This window comes from Electrona antarctica (assembly GCF_951216825.1).
Source record: "Electrona antarctica genome assembly, chromosome: 2".
Lineage (NCBI taxonomy): Eukaryota > Metazoa > Chordata > Actinopteri > Myctophiformes > Myctophidae > Electrona > Electrona antarctica.
Genome location: NC_136807.1, coordinates 1404643 through 1420689, shown reverse-complemented (window position 1 = coordinate 1420689; position 16047 = coordinate 1404643). Strand labels below are relative to the sequence as shown.

The 16047-nt window shown below is 44.5% G+C and overlaps 1 protein-coding gene across 1 annotated transcript in view; it reads right to left on the bottom strand.

Annotated features, from left to right (window-relative positions):
- Positions 1-14135, bottom strand: part of arfgef2 (ADP-ribosylation factor guanine nucleotide-exchange factor 2 (brefeldin A-inhibited)) — a gene marked incomplete at its 3' end in the record, with an annotated part of 89269 nt that extends 75134 nt beyond the window's left edge. Inside the window, exons 1-5 of the mRNA XM_079490810.1 lie at positions 13746-14135; positions 7907-7937; positions 6587-6710; positions 4814-4960; positions 1658-1837 (exon numbers count right to left, since the gene is read on the bottom strand). Of these exons, the coding sequence (XP_079346936.1) occupies positions 1658-1837; positions 4814-4960; positions 6587-6710; positions 7907-7937; positions 13746-13920 (657 nt within the window). The 5' untranslated portion in view covers positions 13921-14135. The remainder of the gene's footprint in view (positions 1-1657; positions 1838-4813; positions 4961-6586; positions 6711-7906; positions 7938-13745) is intronic.
- Between the last annotated feature and the right edge of the window lie 1912 nt (positions 14136-16047).

The following is a 16047-nucleotide window of genomic DNA, read 5'->3' as shown; positions in this document are numbered from 1 at the left end:
GGTTCTCCATGCCATACAGTACAGATCCTCCAGGTCTCTCCCTACTCACCGCCTGGTTCTCCATGCCATACAGTACAGATCCTCCAGGTCTCTCTACTCACCGCCTGGTTCTCCATGCCATACAGTACAGATCCTCCAGGTCTCTCCCTACTCACCGCCTGGTTCTCCATGCCATACAGTACAGATCCTCCAGGTCTCTCTACTCACCGCCTGGTTCTCCATGCCATACAGTACAGATCCTCCAGGTCTCTCTCTACTCACCGTCTGGTTCTCCATGCCATACAGTACAGATCCTCCAGGTCTCTCCCTACTCACCGCCTGGTTCTCCATGCCATACAGTACAGATCCTCCAGGTCTCTCCCTACTCACCGCCTGGTTCTCCATGCCATACAGTACAGATCCTCCAGGTCTCTCCCTACTCACCGCCTGGTTCTCCATGCCATACAGTACAGATCCTCCAGGTCTCTCTACTCACCGCCTGGTTCTCCATGCCATACAGTACAGATCCTCCAGGTCTCTCTCTACTCACCCTGCCTGGTTCTCCATGCCATACAGTACAGATCCTCCAGGTCTCTCTCTACTCACCGCCTGGTTCTCCATGCCATACAGTACAGATCCTCCAGGTCTCTCCCTACTCACCGCCTGGTTCTCCATGCCATACAGTACAGATCCTCCAGGTCTCTCTCTACTCACCACCTGGTTCTCCATGCCATACAGTACAGATCCTCCAGGTCTCTCTCTACTCACCACCTGGTTCTCCATGCCATACAGTACAGATCCTCCAGGTCTCTCTCTACTCACGCCTGGTTCTCCATGCCATACAGTACAGATCCTCCAGGTCTCTCTACTCACCGCCTGGTTCTCCATGCCATACAGTACAGATCCTCCAGGTCTCTCTCTACTCACCGCCTGGTTCTCCATGCCATACAGTACAGATCCTCCAGGTCTCTCTACTCACCGCCTGGTTCTCCATGCCATACAGTACAGATCCTCCAGGTCTCTCTCTACTCACCCCTGGTTCTCCATGCCATACAGTACAGATCCTCCAGGTCTCTCTCTACTCACCGCCTGGTTCTCCATGCCATACAGTACAGATCCTCCAGGTCTCTCTCTACTCACCGCCTGGTTCTCCATGCCATACAGTACAGATCCTCCAGGTCTCTCTCTACTCACCGCCTGGTTCTCCATGCCATACAGTACAGATCCTCCAGGTCTCTCTACTCACCGCCTGGTTCTCCATGCCATACAGTACAGATCCTCCAGGTCTCTCTCTACTCACCGCCTGGTTCTCCATGCCATACAGTACAGATCCTCCAGGTCTCTCCCTACTCACCGCCTGGTTCTCCATGCCATACAGTACAGATCCTCCAGGTCTCTCTCTACTCACCGCCTGGTTCTCCATGCCATACAGTACAGATCCTCCAGGTCTCTCTCTACTCACCGCCTGGTTCTCCATGCCATACAGTACAGATCCTCCAGGTCTCTCTCTACTCACCGCCTGGTTCTCCATGCCATACAGTACAGATCCTCCAGGTCTCTCCCTACTCACCGCCTGGTTCTCCATGCCATACAGTACAGATCCTCCAGGTCTCTCTCTACTCACCACCTGGTTCTCCATGCCATACAGTACAGATCCTCCAGGTCTCTCCCTACTCACCGCCTGGTTCTCCATGCGCGTGAAGATGACATTGAGCATCTGTGTGAGCGTGGCCTTGGCGGTGGTCTGGTTGATGAGGTTGCGACTGGCCAGGTAGATGTTGTAGCACGTCCGCACGGTCAGCAGCACCGTGCCCTCGTGGATCTCGATGTGGGGGGAGGTGACCGCCGTGAGCAGGGCCTGCCTCCGCACGAAGAAGAGAGAGAGGTATAGGAATATTAAAGGAGGATAGATACATCTTGGAATAAAGCCAAATAAAACCTCAGGACTGAGAGTTGCGCCTTGCGCACAAGTAGGCCATGTATGGCCTACTTGTGCGCAGAGCAGAGCACGCCATGAGGTGCGCTCACCACTGCTGGTACGAGCTTGTAGATCTGCCATTTTCGGTGCGTAACATGACTACATGCTGGCTTCTATGGAATCCAAATGACGGAAATCAGTCGTGGAGACCGAGAACTTGAATCCATGGGGACACTGGAGTGTACTGTACTGTACTGTACTGTACTGTACTGTACTGGCTCTCCTCCCTGGCCTCTGTCTGTGTGTTAGGCTACACAACAGAGACACTTGGTGGTGACAATATGGTGAATATGCTATTTTCGTGCTCGGACACAGGGACACACACATAGCCGTCTATAGGAGTGCTTGCACCACTCAAAAACAGGATATCCTGTTTAGGAGGCATGCAGAGGCTCATCTGCTGAATCAACGTAAGCTCTTTCGTGACACATTAATATTATTATTACAACACACCGACTGGTGGATATTCAGTCGCCAGAACCTCTGTGATCTACATCAAATCATTTGATTGGTTAGGCCCTAACCAATCAAATGATTTATTACCCTAACCGTTAGGGTAATAAATATGTTTATAGCTAGAAGCTGGTTAGGTTTTTTTTAATGAGTTCATTTTAGTTAAGGTTAGGTTCTGTTAGTTAAGGTTAGGTTCTGTTAGTTAAGGTTAGGTTCTGTTAGTTAAGGTTAGGTTCTGTTAGTTAAGGTTAGGTTCTGTTAGTTAAGGTTAGGTTCTGTTAGTTAAGGTTAGGTTCTGTTAGTTAAGGTTAGGTTCTGTTAGTTAAGGTTAGGTTCTGTTAGTTAAGGTTAGGTTCTGTTAGTTAAGGTTAGGTTCTGTTAGTTAAGGTTAGGTTCTGTTAGTTAAGGTTAGGTTCTGTTAGTTAAGGTTAGGTTCTGTTAGTTAAGGTTAGGTTCTGTTAGTTAAGGTTAGGTTCTGTTAGTTAAGGTTAGGTTCTGTTAGTTAAGGTTAGGTTCTGTTAGTTAAGGTTAGGTTCTGTTAGTTAAGGTTAGGTTCTGTTAGTTAAGGTTAGGTTCTGTTAGTTAAGGTTAGGTTCTGTTAGTTAAGGTTAGGTTCTGTTAGTTAAGGTTAGGTTCTGTTAGTTAAGGTTAGGTTCTGTTAGTTAAGGTTAGGTTCTGTTAGTTAAGTATTTATGAGTTGGTGTGGTTAAGGATCTGGGAGGAGGGTTTGGTGTTGCCACATTTGGCACCGACATCCAAGGCAAGAGAAGAGAAGCCTGCAAATAATATTGATATCTGTTCAAGTAAAGCTTTTGTCAACAGCTATAAAACAATTACTTGTTGTGACAGACAGGACAGACTTTGGACAGACAGGACAGACTTTGGACAGACTTTGGACAGACAGGACAGACTTTGGACAGACAGGACAGACAGAAGGACAGACAGGACAGACTTTGGACAGACAGGACAGACAGGACAGACAGGAGGACAGAAGGACAGACAGGACAGACTTTGCCCTTTCCAAGCTGGACCTGCCTACTGTATCACGCCATTAACCCATTTTGGTACATTATGTTATACTTTAGCTATTGAAAAATAGCAGATCTACAAGCTCATAGCGCGCCACCGAGTGGCGCACTATGAGCTTGTAGGTCTGCTATTTTTGAAAAATCGTTAAAATGTGCCTCAAATCTCAGAAAATTGTCATGATTTAGAAAACTTTTTTTTCTTTTTTTTTTTTCGACGTCAGGCCTGAATGGGTTAAAAGGAAGCTTCAATTATAAGTGACAGTTAAATGTGTCACGCCTAAATTGTGAACGCGTACCATTGGCTTCTCAAACTGGACAGACCAGTAAATGATGCTACTGTAGTTACACAAGGGAGGAAATAATAAGACCACGCTAACACCCTTTGTCTTGGGACTAAGGCTAATGATTACACACACACACACACACACACACACACACACACACACACACACACACACACACACACACACACACACACACACACACACACACACACACACACACACCACCCCCCCCCCCCCCCCCCCCCCCCCCCCCCCTCTGGTACAACAATGGACTGTGTGTTCTTGTCTTTTCCTAAAAGTGTAAAACATTTTTCCCACAAAGCTTTTAGGCAGATCGCCAACGTTCTTATCCAGCGTGGCCAACGTTCTTATCCAGCGTGGCCAACGTTCTTATCCAGCGTGGCCTAAGAGTGGGTAGTTCCAGTGTTTTGCTCAAGCACACTTAAGAAGATTGCTCACACTGATATTAGCTGTGCAGAAAACTTCTGACATTTCCCTGTGTGTTTTTATGCATACGGTACAACACAGGGAAACAATGTCACGTGGTAAAGAGGTTTTGCAGGATTGCTCACAGTGGCCTTGTGGTTAGAGTGTCTGCCCTGAGACTGGGAGGTCAGGGGTTCGATCCCCGGCCGGGTCATACCAAAAACTGTAAAAATGGGACCCAGTGCCTCCCTGCTTGGCACTCAGCATCAAGGGTTGGATTGGGGGGTCAAATCAACTAATCAAATGATTCCCGAGCGCAGCACGGCTGCAGCTCACCGCTCCAAGAGATGGGTCAAATGCGGAGAACAAATTTCACTGTGGTAAGTCCGATAACGTGTGTGACAAATCGTAGAACTTTGACTTTGCTCTGCGATGGCATCGAGCTCGATAGTGGGGAAATAGTGTACTACACATTTTACACTCCAGGAAGGAGCTCCTCTGGAAGTGTGTAAAGTGAAGAGGAAAATGTAACCTGAATTAGTGTACATTTTGCCACACCCAGACACTCCAACTACTGCCAAAAGACAAGGCTGGAAGGCAGCAAGACAAACAAAGCGGCCATTATCCCTCACAGACGTAATGGCAGGTGTCGTGTTGTTTCCCACCTTGATGATCTGCAGCTGGACGCCCTCGTCCGTCTGTGGACCCTGGAAGCAGTTGCAGATGGTCTCCACCAGGCGGTCGATCAGCCTCTTGCCGGGCGTCGTACCGTCTGGGGCGTTCCCCGTGATGTGGCCATACGCTATTAGCTTCTGATGTTGGACAAACAGGGGGGACAATGACAGAGACAATGGACAGGTTAGAGAGGACAATGACAGAGACAATGGACAGGTTAGAGAGGACAATGACAGAGACAATGGACAGGTTAGAGAGAAACAGGGGGGACAATGACAGAGACAATGGACAGGTTAGAGAGAAACAGGGGGGACAATGACAGAGACAATGGACAGGTTAGAGAGGACAATGACAGAGACAATGGACAGGTTAGAGAGAAACAGGGGGGACAATGATAGAGACAATGGACAGGTTAGAGAGAAACAGGGGGGACAATGACAGAGACAATGGACAGGTTAGAGAGAAACAGGGGGGACAATGACAGAGGCAATGGACAGGTTAGAGAGGACAATGACAGAGACAATGGACAGGTTAGAGAGGACAATGACAGAGACAATGGACAGGTTAGAGAGAAACAGGGGGGACAATGACAGAGACAATGGACAGGTTAGAGAGAAACAGGGGGGACAATGACAGAGACAATGGACAGGTTAGAGAGAAACAGGGGGAACAATGATAGAGACAATGGACAGGTTAGAGACAAACAGGGGGGACAATGATAAAGACAATGGACAGGTTAGAGACAAACAGGGGGGACAATGACAGAGACAATGGACAGGTTAGAGACAAACAGGGGGGACAATGATAGAGACAATGGACAGGTTAGAGAGGACAATGACAGACAGGTTAGAGAGATGATCTTACAGACTTTGTTTTATTACACATTTTGTTCTTTTGACACACAAAAACAGCCTCTTATTGGGTGCTTCTCCTTCATAATCCTAGCTCGAGGCCCTACTCAAGCACCTGCTGTTGCATGATGTGCCCTGCAGGGACAGCAGAGAGCTCCCATGTGGGGTGGTGCTCAGAGCTGTTGTCCTACCATAGTACCATGATGACCCCTGCTCGAGGTTGAGGCTCAAGTTTGAGAACTTTTGAGAATTTCCTAAGATGCCTGAGGTGGTACAGCCTTGTGGTGTTCTTTAAGGCATGTCCTTGCTGGTGTGCAAGTGGAGGTACTGGAGGAATTTGCATAAAGAAGGCCACGATCATCGCTTGCAATTTCAGAATTTAGACAGAAACTACATGGTACTATGATACCGCAAAAATTGAGAATGAATGCCCCGAGAAACTACTCGAAGTTGACGTGACAACACCTCTGGGCGTGAGCTCCTGTGGACTGTAGTACAGGGGTTGACACTAAAGGTCTGAGAGGCACTTCCCCTCGTACCTTTCGGGCCCACTTGCCCGAAAAGTAAATTGTCCATTATAAAATGATAGGTGAATTACTGTTCAATAAAAAATGTCATACTTATTTTTTTTTAATGCCAAATATAGCTACGTATGAATAGGACTATGGGTTCACATGTTATATTTAGTGTACTGTAGCAACAGTGAAAACAGAACATTATAGGTAAACAGTGCTCAAACCAGAAGACAGAGCACTCTGGCCACGTTCAGGTGTTTAGACAGACAGATATCCCGCGTTGCGCCTCCTCTTAAACTAGCAGTTGTCCGGTCGGGCAACCTGAAAGCAAACTCCACCTCCACCTATTTACCTGCCAGGGGCAGGCGTCGACGCCTGTAGTAACGAGAACATGTACCTGTAGACAGTCCAGCGAGGTGCTGACTATCCGTGGGGACTTTGACTGACAGGCCAGCTCGAAGGGAAGGACGTATTTGTCAGCCTCGATGTAGTTGGCTCTGGGAGGGACCACGGTGCCATCTCTGCAGAAACATGAGAGAGAGACGGAACAGGATGAGACCAAACGGAGCAGAGAGGAGTGGAGTAGTAAAACACAGCTGACAGAATGAAAGCACCATACGATACAACGATACACACTGGAGGATAAAACCTCAGAGTCATGGCCTGTGAGGAGGCTCTTGTACAGTATAATGTAATTGGAAATCTCTGCTAGTGCAAGAAGTGCATACATGGATGCATCACAAAAGGGAAGACACTAGATGAGACGAAGTAACAAGTACAATTAGAGTTGTCCCGATTTTTTTTTTCAGACAGAGTACTTTAGTACTCGCCGATACAGAGTTCCCGATACAAGTACTTTATTTTGGTTGAGTAAGCACTTATTTTATCTCATAGATGCAGATGGATCTCTGAACTACACTTGTCAGTTGTTATTGATGCTTGTAGCTCGGCTGTTTTTGGTGATTTGCTGCAGTGTTGGGTCAGACTTGCTCCCGTTGCATTCGTTCAGCCTATAGTGTCAATTGGATGTTTTGGTACTCGGGTCAAAGTATCGGGGCCGGTTTCCGAGTACTTGGTGGTGGTATCGGCCCGAGTAACCGATACAACTCTAAGTACAATACAGCAAAAAAGTACTTTTTAGGTTTATTTTTTATAGCACTAGTGGTGCTATAATGTTGCTCAAATGTGAATCTCATTTTTTCCATGAAAATATCTAGTCTTTATTCTGTAGTTACTGAACATTACTACGTTCAAACTGTGGCTTTAAACAAACAACATCAAAGTGCTTTCCTTAAACCTCTCCTAAAGTCTCAATTAAAGTCTCAATTATTAAAGTCTCTCTTGTAGCAAAAACATGAGTAACTCCAATGAACTGGACGGCCAACCAGTGCTATACGATTCATGCTCAGATGTAGAAATGACATGTCATATACGTGTCTGAATCTAGATCGCAATCTTTTTTTCAATTAATTGTGCAGCACTAACTCTAAGTACTCCTTAGCATTAAATGGGACAGTAAATCTTCATATATCTTTTAATTTCAATGTGTAATTAAATTGCCATGGATTAGATTGCCATAAAACAAATGACCTGAAAATGAGTGGACGTGTTAATAGAGGCTATAAAACAGGACCTCAGCCCTAACAGAGTAAGAGGAATGGAGGACTTCTCTCTCAGGACAGGTTGGGAAAAGATGTTTTTTTCACAGCACACTTACTTTTGTTTCTCAAGCTCTGCTTTGATTTCATCTGCAATGGGAGACAGAGAAGAAGAAAAAACATTAAGTCAGATGTTGTACAAGTCCATACTTTAAACAACAACATCTATGATAGCACCGTCTCGATTGATTCAATTAATTAAAGCGTTCATTAGAGATAAATGCGTAACAACGTGATTGGTTTCAGCCCACTTGACTCTGCTTGTGGGGGTTACTGTACAGCTGATGACTAACTGTAACTGTGATATATACACTTACTACTGTACATGGAACAGTTATAGCTAATGCATAGCCGGCCGTATAATAGACTCCAGCCCAGAACCGCTTGACTGTAGCTTGTTTATTTTGACGAGTTTTAACCTATTTAGGTCTGACGTCGAAAACGTTCGCTCTGAAAGAATATAATTCAAAGATTTGTGCTGCCTTTTTACGATTTTTCAAAAATAGCAGACCTACAAGCTCATAGCGCGCCACTCGGTGGCGCGCTATGAGCTTGTAGATCTGCTATTTTTCAATAGCTAAAGTATAACATGATGCTTAGTTAAAACACCAAAAGGGGTTCCCGCCCAGAATGGGTTTTAATGGCCATTGTGTAGTAGGCCTACTTTGACAAATATTCAATTCAAAACTGCAGTGATGTAAATAGGTTTTCAATGTAATGAGTCCCGGGATGCAGGAATGGTCTTTTAGAAATGAGTCCCAGGGACATTTGATGAGTCCCACTTCAACGACGTTAGGAGTCATATTTTGCCATTTTTACAAATTGCAGCATTTAACTCATTTCATATGGTTATAATGTGGTTATATTCATGTAGAAAACAGAAGAAGAAATGATTATAATAACTAGCAAAATAAACTAGAATAAAAACAGTACAGTAGTGCATCCCGTGGATGCAGAGGTCGTTGTTGTATTGCGTCCCCTAACTATAAACTGCGTTTTGGGATGCAAAATGCATTTTAATCTGTGAAACTGTCCCATATCTTCCTCGCAAGCTTGAATGTTTCCTTCCAGCAGGCCGAGTCCTCTAGTCCTCTACGCAGGACATCTTGATAAAACTATTGAGCGGCCGCGCGCACAATCTGGACATACTGGAATACAGCTGTGTTATTGCTCATTAGCTCACGTGACAGAACCCAAGTTGTGCTGGCAGTGAGTGGCCGAGGTGCCCAATCTTACTACTGTCCCTACTTGCCCCACAAAAGGCGATTCACATCTGTCACCAGCTGCAGTGCCATCGAGACTGCCATCTCTTTTCATGTTATAAAGACCACTTGGTGATCCAAAGCTCCATATACACATAACACAATGCTGTGCAGCAGCTGCAGCTGGCCCATTGAAAGGAAAACAAGACACAAAACACAGCACTGGAAGTCAGGCTCCCGGCTCCATACCGAGTAAATGGTGTGTTAAAAGCCAGATGTGGCCCAGAAGGGTTCTGTGAGCAGAGATCATTTGGGTTTGTGGTTTGTAGTAAGAAGAAAAAACACACTTTTAGGCAGCAGACATAGAGCACCGAAGTCTGACGTCAATATCGGCAGAGTTAGAATATCGCAAATCCACGGGTTCATGTACTTTTTTACTTTTTTTGCATTGTAATCCCTATGGGGGATTTTAGATCGCCTCATCTAAGAACTGCGTTTGAAAAATAAACATGTCATCCCGGCCGTTTCACTCATATGGATATGAAGAATCAACTGAAAACGCTATTGTCACTGCTGCTGAATTAGTTACATTTTCGCTAGAAACAGACTGTATCATAATTATGAGTGACTGACTGTCACAACCGATACAGAGACACCTCCCTGACAATAACGCCGAGACAGCTTGTTTATTTTTGGACCACAATTCTTATATGAAACGAATTTAAGATGAGCCCATCTTAGCGAGTGACGTCAGGACTACGGCGCTCTATTGTGATTAAGGAAATTAATTGCACAATGTTCTGTATATTTAATTGAAACTTTCACAACAATCAATCCAACTCCAACGCCGTCAATGAATGAACTATGATCTGTCGTTTTAAATGATATCCTAATAAGAAGGCGGTTACTGTGGTGTCAATTATTCCCCTCGATGTATGTAGGCCAATGCCTGACGTGACCAAGATTAGCTGCTAGAACATTAATGACAATTCACCCTTTGTCATGTCCCGCGACTCCCGCCCATGGTTGTGCCCCTCTTCGCACCCATTGGTTGCCGTTTTGTGGTTGGACAAAAATCCTCTCTCTCTCCATCCACTACCATTGAATTTGAAATAACATGTTTTTCAGTTGCTTCATAATATTGATATTCTGTGAGTTCAATTCTTATTTTAAACTTGGTGTCAGTAAAAAGGAACATCACAGGTGCAGCACGGTGACTTGGTGGGCATATGTTTGTTTTTAGTTTTTTCCAAAAAAGATGATTTAGCAAATTCAACATAAACAAGGCGGAACCAGGGCGGGACAAGGCAGAAAGAGCCTGCTGGTTAGTCAGTCTAGGGACCAATCAGAAGGCTGACAAAGGGTGAATTGGTGTTCATAGTTGTCCTTGTTGCACACCAGGAGCATGACGAATAAACCATCATTTCAGGAAAAACGATTACGTTGTTTTATTGGCATATAATATTCACCTTCTGTCTGTGTGGAACTGTGGATTATACTCATGTCACAAACAGCAGTTTAAATGAATGGTAATTCGTCACACAAAATAAACAGTCCCGGGACCATACTGTAAGTCCATACGTTTTAAGCATTATGTTATACTTTAGCCAACTGAAAAATAGCAGATCTACAAGCTCATAGCGCGGCACTCAAGCTTGTAGATCTGCTATTTTTGAAAAATCGTGAAAATGTGTTGCTAATCTTTGAATATATATTCTCTCAGAGCAAACTGGAACATATTTTCACATGGGGGTCGGTGGACAATTACATATATTTTTGGGGCTCCTCGACATGAAAATGTTTGAGAACGACTGACACAGAAACATGAGGATTTTCAGAAAACTGTCATGATTTAGAAGACAGATTTGTAGAATCTGTTCTCAGTTCTAAATGGGTTAAAATGTCCACACAAACAAAGAGTCAAAGACAATAACAATTCACTTTCTCTCCACAGCTATTATTTCATGTATTAGATCAATGTCAGACGGCATTCAAAATCAACAGTGTAACAAGTTAACAACTATCAACTGCTAGACTAATTTGTTTTTTCGAGGAACAATGATATCAGGAGGAGTGGGGCAAGCAGAGGCGCTAATGTGTATGTGAACTTGACCCAAACACTGGAGGGACACTGCCACAATGAGCTGCTATAACAACAATATTACTTATTAACTGGCTCAACTTCTTCACTTTAGGCTTGAGGTCTATTTAGTATTTATGGTTGCAAGCATGACATTTCCAACTAAGGTGCGAGACGAGAACACCTTGTCTATGGTTCAACTTCTCAGGCCCAACACCTGATGTAGGCTACAAAGTCGAATGCATCCCTCGTGTGAGTAAGTACCCCAAAATTATTATCAGCAACTCTACTGAAGCCCTAACCACACCAAAGGGTCAAGACGGTTGTAGCTCTGTGATTGTCCCTGCGTTGTGATATGTCTTGTTGCACGTTGACCCACGTTCGTTGACCCTAGTGATTCAACGCATGGAATTCAAATGGCCCAAACCACACCAAAGGGTCGAGACGGTTTTAGCGTTAACTCCTTGCAACCGTTTGGACCCAAGGAGTTGCATGGTGACCCTTTGGTGTGGTTAGAGCTTAGAGATTATGCACACATTTCTGTGTGCATCTGAGTGGAGTTGAAAAGCAGCACAACAGCTTCCGAGGAAAGTTGAGTGTAGTCTGACTTAGTCTCCTAGCTTACCTGCTTCATGAATAATGACTGAGCACAGCCAGCCAAGTAGACAAAGCAGGTCAAAGCACTACCAACCAAACCGTTTCACATAATGCCTCTTATTATGATGGTGATGAATGCTCTTTGAAAGAGCACTTTGTGAATGTCAAAACATATTCATTGTCACATTTTAAAAGGTTATGGTCAGGATTATAAAACAAAACACACCAATGGCTTTTGCACCACTGGTGCAAAAGCCTATGATGACAACCTGCATTATAATAAAGTTGATTCTGAGAATTCTGAGATTATTGAGTCAATGGAGGATATGTGCATGCGTGAAATGAGTAGCAAATCGAGTGGCAAAGTGAGTTAGACCTACGTTCGATTCTACGAAATGTCTTCTAAATCATGACGGTTTTCAGAAGAACCTGTGTTTCTTTATCAGTGGTGCTCAAACTATTTCATGTCAAAGAGCCCCAGAATTATGTGTATTTGGCCACCGACCCCCATCTGAAAATATGTTGTTCCAGGGACCCCGACAGAAGCAAAGATTTGAGTTGAAATGTTCGCTCTGAAAGAATATATATATATACAGATTTGCGCCACATTTTCACAATTTTTCAAAAATTGCAGATCTACAAGCTTATTAGCAAGTTATTGAGCCCTAACCACACCAAAGGGTCGAGACGGTTTTAGCGTTGTGATATGTCCTGTTGCACGTTGATTGACAGTAGATTTGACACCCAGTAGTAGGCATTTCTGAATAACTTCCAGATTATGATGATGATGCCACGTGCATACCCTGAGCCTCTTATTTATATTGAATATTGAGCAAAGCAGGTCGGGCATGTTTGACCATTCGCAATAACCAAAGTAAAACCCGAGATAAAAGCTGCTTTGCACTGCAAGACTATCTATCCACAAACAGGTTACAGATGGACTGAACAGGAATTTCTGGGTAAAGCGATCGTATAGGATGGAAAGCCCTTGAAGACAGAATCAGTTAGTAGAACTTCTCATCAGTCATTTTGGTTTGCAAAGCAGACAGTATGACAAGAAGATCATTATAGACATGTCATTGTTCTGCTGTCACTTGATGACACTTAAACGAATGGCAGAATGGGCAGGGCACTGTCTGAGGCGAGCCCCCCCCAAAAAAAACACAAGAGAAATTACCAGGAAGAATGGTGTGTGTTAATTGTACTGTACTGTAGCACAGCATATACCGGTTCTGTGTACAGTACAAAATGCAACCAAACGGGTCCATTGAATTCATTCCAATTTGGTTACATTTGTACACCCATAGTTTAAAATGACAATGAGGATTTTTACTATGCAGTGTGCGCACACACACACACACACACACACACACTGTGACACACACACACCATTCCTTAGTGTAAGAGTATCCGGAGCTCTAGTTGAATGGAAAAGCGTGATCATCACAGTATATCCTGGTCTGGAGTTAAATGACTGAAGCGACACTGGGGCTGCCTCTCTGCCTGGGCTTTGGTGACAGTGCTACGTACAGCACGGCGATTGGTCTGCCAGCCTCCCAGAGTTACAGCCCTGTGTCTGTACTGTGATGTCTGTGTGTGTGTGGCCAACAGAACAGAACAGAGCTAACAGTAGCAACAACAGGCTTTAGTTGTTGTCATGCCTCCTTTCTGGACGACAATAAGTGACAGCAGCAGAGATGGTGTTGACATGTGTCTGTGTGTGAATTCAGGGACGGTCAACAAAAAAGCGCCATTTAAATTTTAAACCACCGCCTGCTCTGCTGCTCACTAGTCATTATATTAGCACACCTAGCCTAGCTAGCTAGCTAAGCTAGCTTGACAGCTATAGAGAGAGGGAGGCCATTGAGAGATGCTAGTTCTGTTAGCTTGGGGGTTAGCAGCAGCTCGCCCATTATAACCAACCCAGTCAGACATTCATGTCCGAAATGAAACCCTGTCTCATTGTGTAGAAGCAGTATTATTATATTCACAACAAGGTGTAGTAAACCGCCACCCTACCTAGTGCCACCTGACAGGCTTTGCGCAGCTGTCCGTGCTGGCTCCTCTTCACCTCCTTGTCGGACAGGATCTTCTCCAGCGCCCTGGACAGAAACATGCTCTTGGTCTTCGTCTCTTCTATCGTAGAGTGTTGTTGTGAATGTCTATGGTGGTGTTGTTGTCGTTGCTGTTGCATCTCTCTCCGTGTCAGCAGGCCGTCATGTCCGCCGTACGGCCACGGCCCACTAGCTGCAGGTGACTGACAACAGAGCAGCACCACAGGCTAGGGAACTAAACCCAGGCTATCCGTGTCAGGCTCAGTGGGTTGGCTGGTTGGCGCCGCTGCTACCTCAGCACAGCGCCGCCATGTTGGCTCCACGTCACGTCACGTGATCTGACCTCAGCTGCTGGAGTGTTTTGACCCCCCGACCGTCCACACACACCTCCCAGGGGGGTAAAATATTAATAATATGCATATTATATTATACATATTATTATAATATAATATTAATGATATTAATTAATTATATTAATTAATTATATTAATTTATTTGTTTATTAATTAATTCATTTATAATATAATATAATATAATATAATATAATATAATATAATGTAATGTAATGTAATGTAATGTAATGTAATGACATACTAGCAACAATGGTTCACATGACGTTCAGGGCTAGGGAAAAACGAGGATGCAGGTTTGATTGATTGATTGATGAATTAATTGACAGATTGGAGAATTACAGTACATTTTAAGCACAACTCAATACACAGACTGTTAAATTTGGACGACACCATAAAGTATTACACCTGTTTACAATAGGGCCCACCATGTTCAATTCATCATAACAATTAGAGACATACAAATATACTCTTCTATATAGACACAAACAGGAAATCATCATAGAGGAGGTAAAAAGGGCAAAAACAAGCATATCCAGTGAGGGGAAAAGGGGTGGGTGGGGGATTCAGGTTTTACGGGGGCCAGTTTTGAATTGCAGCCGTCCGTAGGTGCCCTTTGAGAGCGGTTTTGAAGGAGTCAAGGGATTCACATGTCTTAATGACTGTTGGTAGGGCGTTCCATAGGAGCGAAACTAATTTAGTCCCTTGTTTATGCCTCTGGTGTTGTGGGTGTCGACTTGTCGACTTCGTTGACATTAAAGGAAGTATTTAGAGGCCTACATGGGTATCTTGGTGGTGTATCGAATCTTGTGGATCAGACCCATTGCAAGATGCTATACTCTGTCGTCAACCCTAAGCCATTCCAGCCTGTCAAAGTGGGCAGGGGTGAGGTGGGTTCGGGGAGTGAGGCCAAGTAGTAGCCTGACCAGTTTGTTTTGGGAGGTCTGGAGCCTTGTTTTAAGGGCCTTTGAGGTGCTGTGGTACAAAGAGGTGCATGCATAGTCGAGGAAACCTTGTACGAGGGCTCCTGTTAGGGTCTTCAAGGTGTTTTTGTTGACCAGTGAGGAGATCCTGCAGTGGTTCCCAAACTGTGGTGCGTGCACCCCTTGTGGTGCAGCAGGTGGCGAGTGCCTTCTAGGGGGTGCACGACATGAAAAGGCTAATGGTGGTGCTATGGTTTTATTCTAAATATATTAACATATTATGCCAATATATGGCAAGTATATGCAGAATATAGCCTATTCTGCATATATATGCCATATTCAGGTTCATATATGTGCATATATGTGGATAAATAGGAAATATATATCTAATAGATATATATTTCCTATTTATCCACATATATGCATATAGCTTATGCAATTTATATTTCCATGTGGGGGGTGCGTCAGCTAGGTCGAGAGGTAACAGGGGGTGCATGGCCAAAAAGGTTTTGGGAACCGTATGGAATCTTGTTCTTTGGTTGACTTTTTTGATTATGTTGGTGGCCATTTTATCACCGGAAAGATTTGCCTCCAGGATGGAACCTATAGGTACTGGTAGATGATTTCATATTTTCGTGTGATCTAATATTGTCACAAGAAGTCATCAGTCATCTTGCTGAGATTACTATTTGAACCAAAGAGAATGGATTCAGTTTTTCCCGGTTGTAAAGATAGTTTGTTATCAGCGAGCCAGGTGCGGATTCTACCGAGTTCAGAGCTGAGGGCCTTTTCAACCTGCAATTTGTTCCTGTCCGAGACCAGCAGTCCTGAGTCATCTGCGAACAGGAACAAGTTGCAGTCACAAGCTCTCATGTCGTTTACCTATAATTATTAGGAACAGTACTAAAGGACCTAGTATGATCCTTGTGGAACGCCACAGCTCACTGGGAGGTGGGGGGGGGGGGGGGGGGCTGCAGTGTTCCGTGTCCTATTG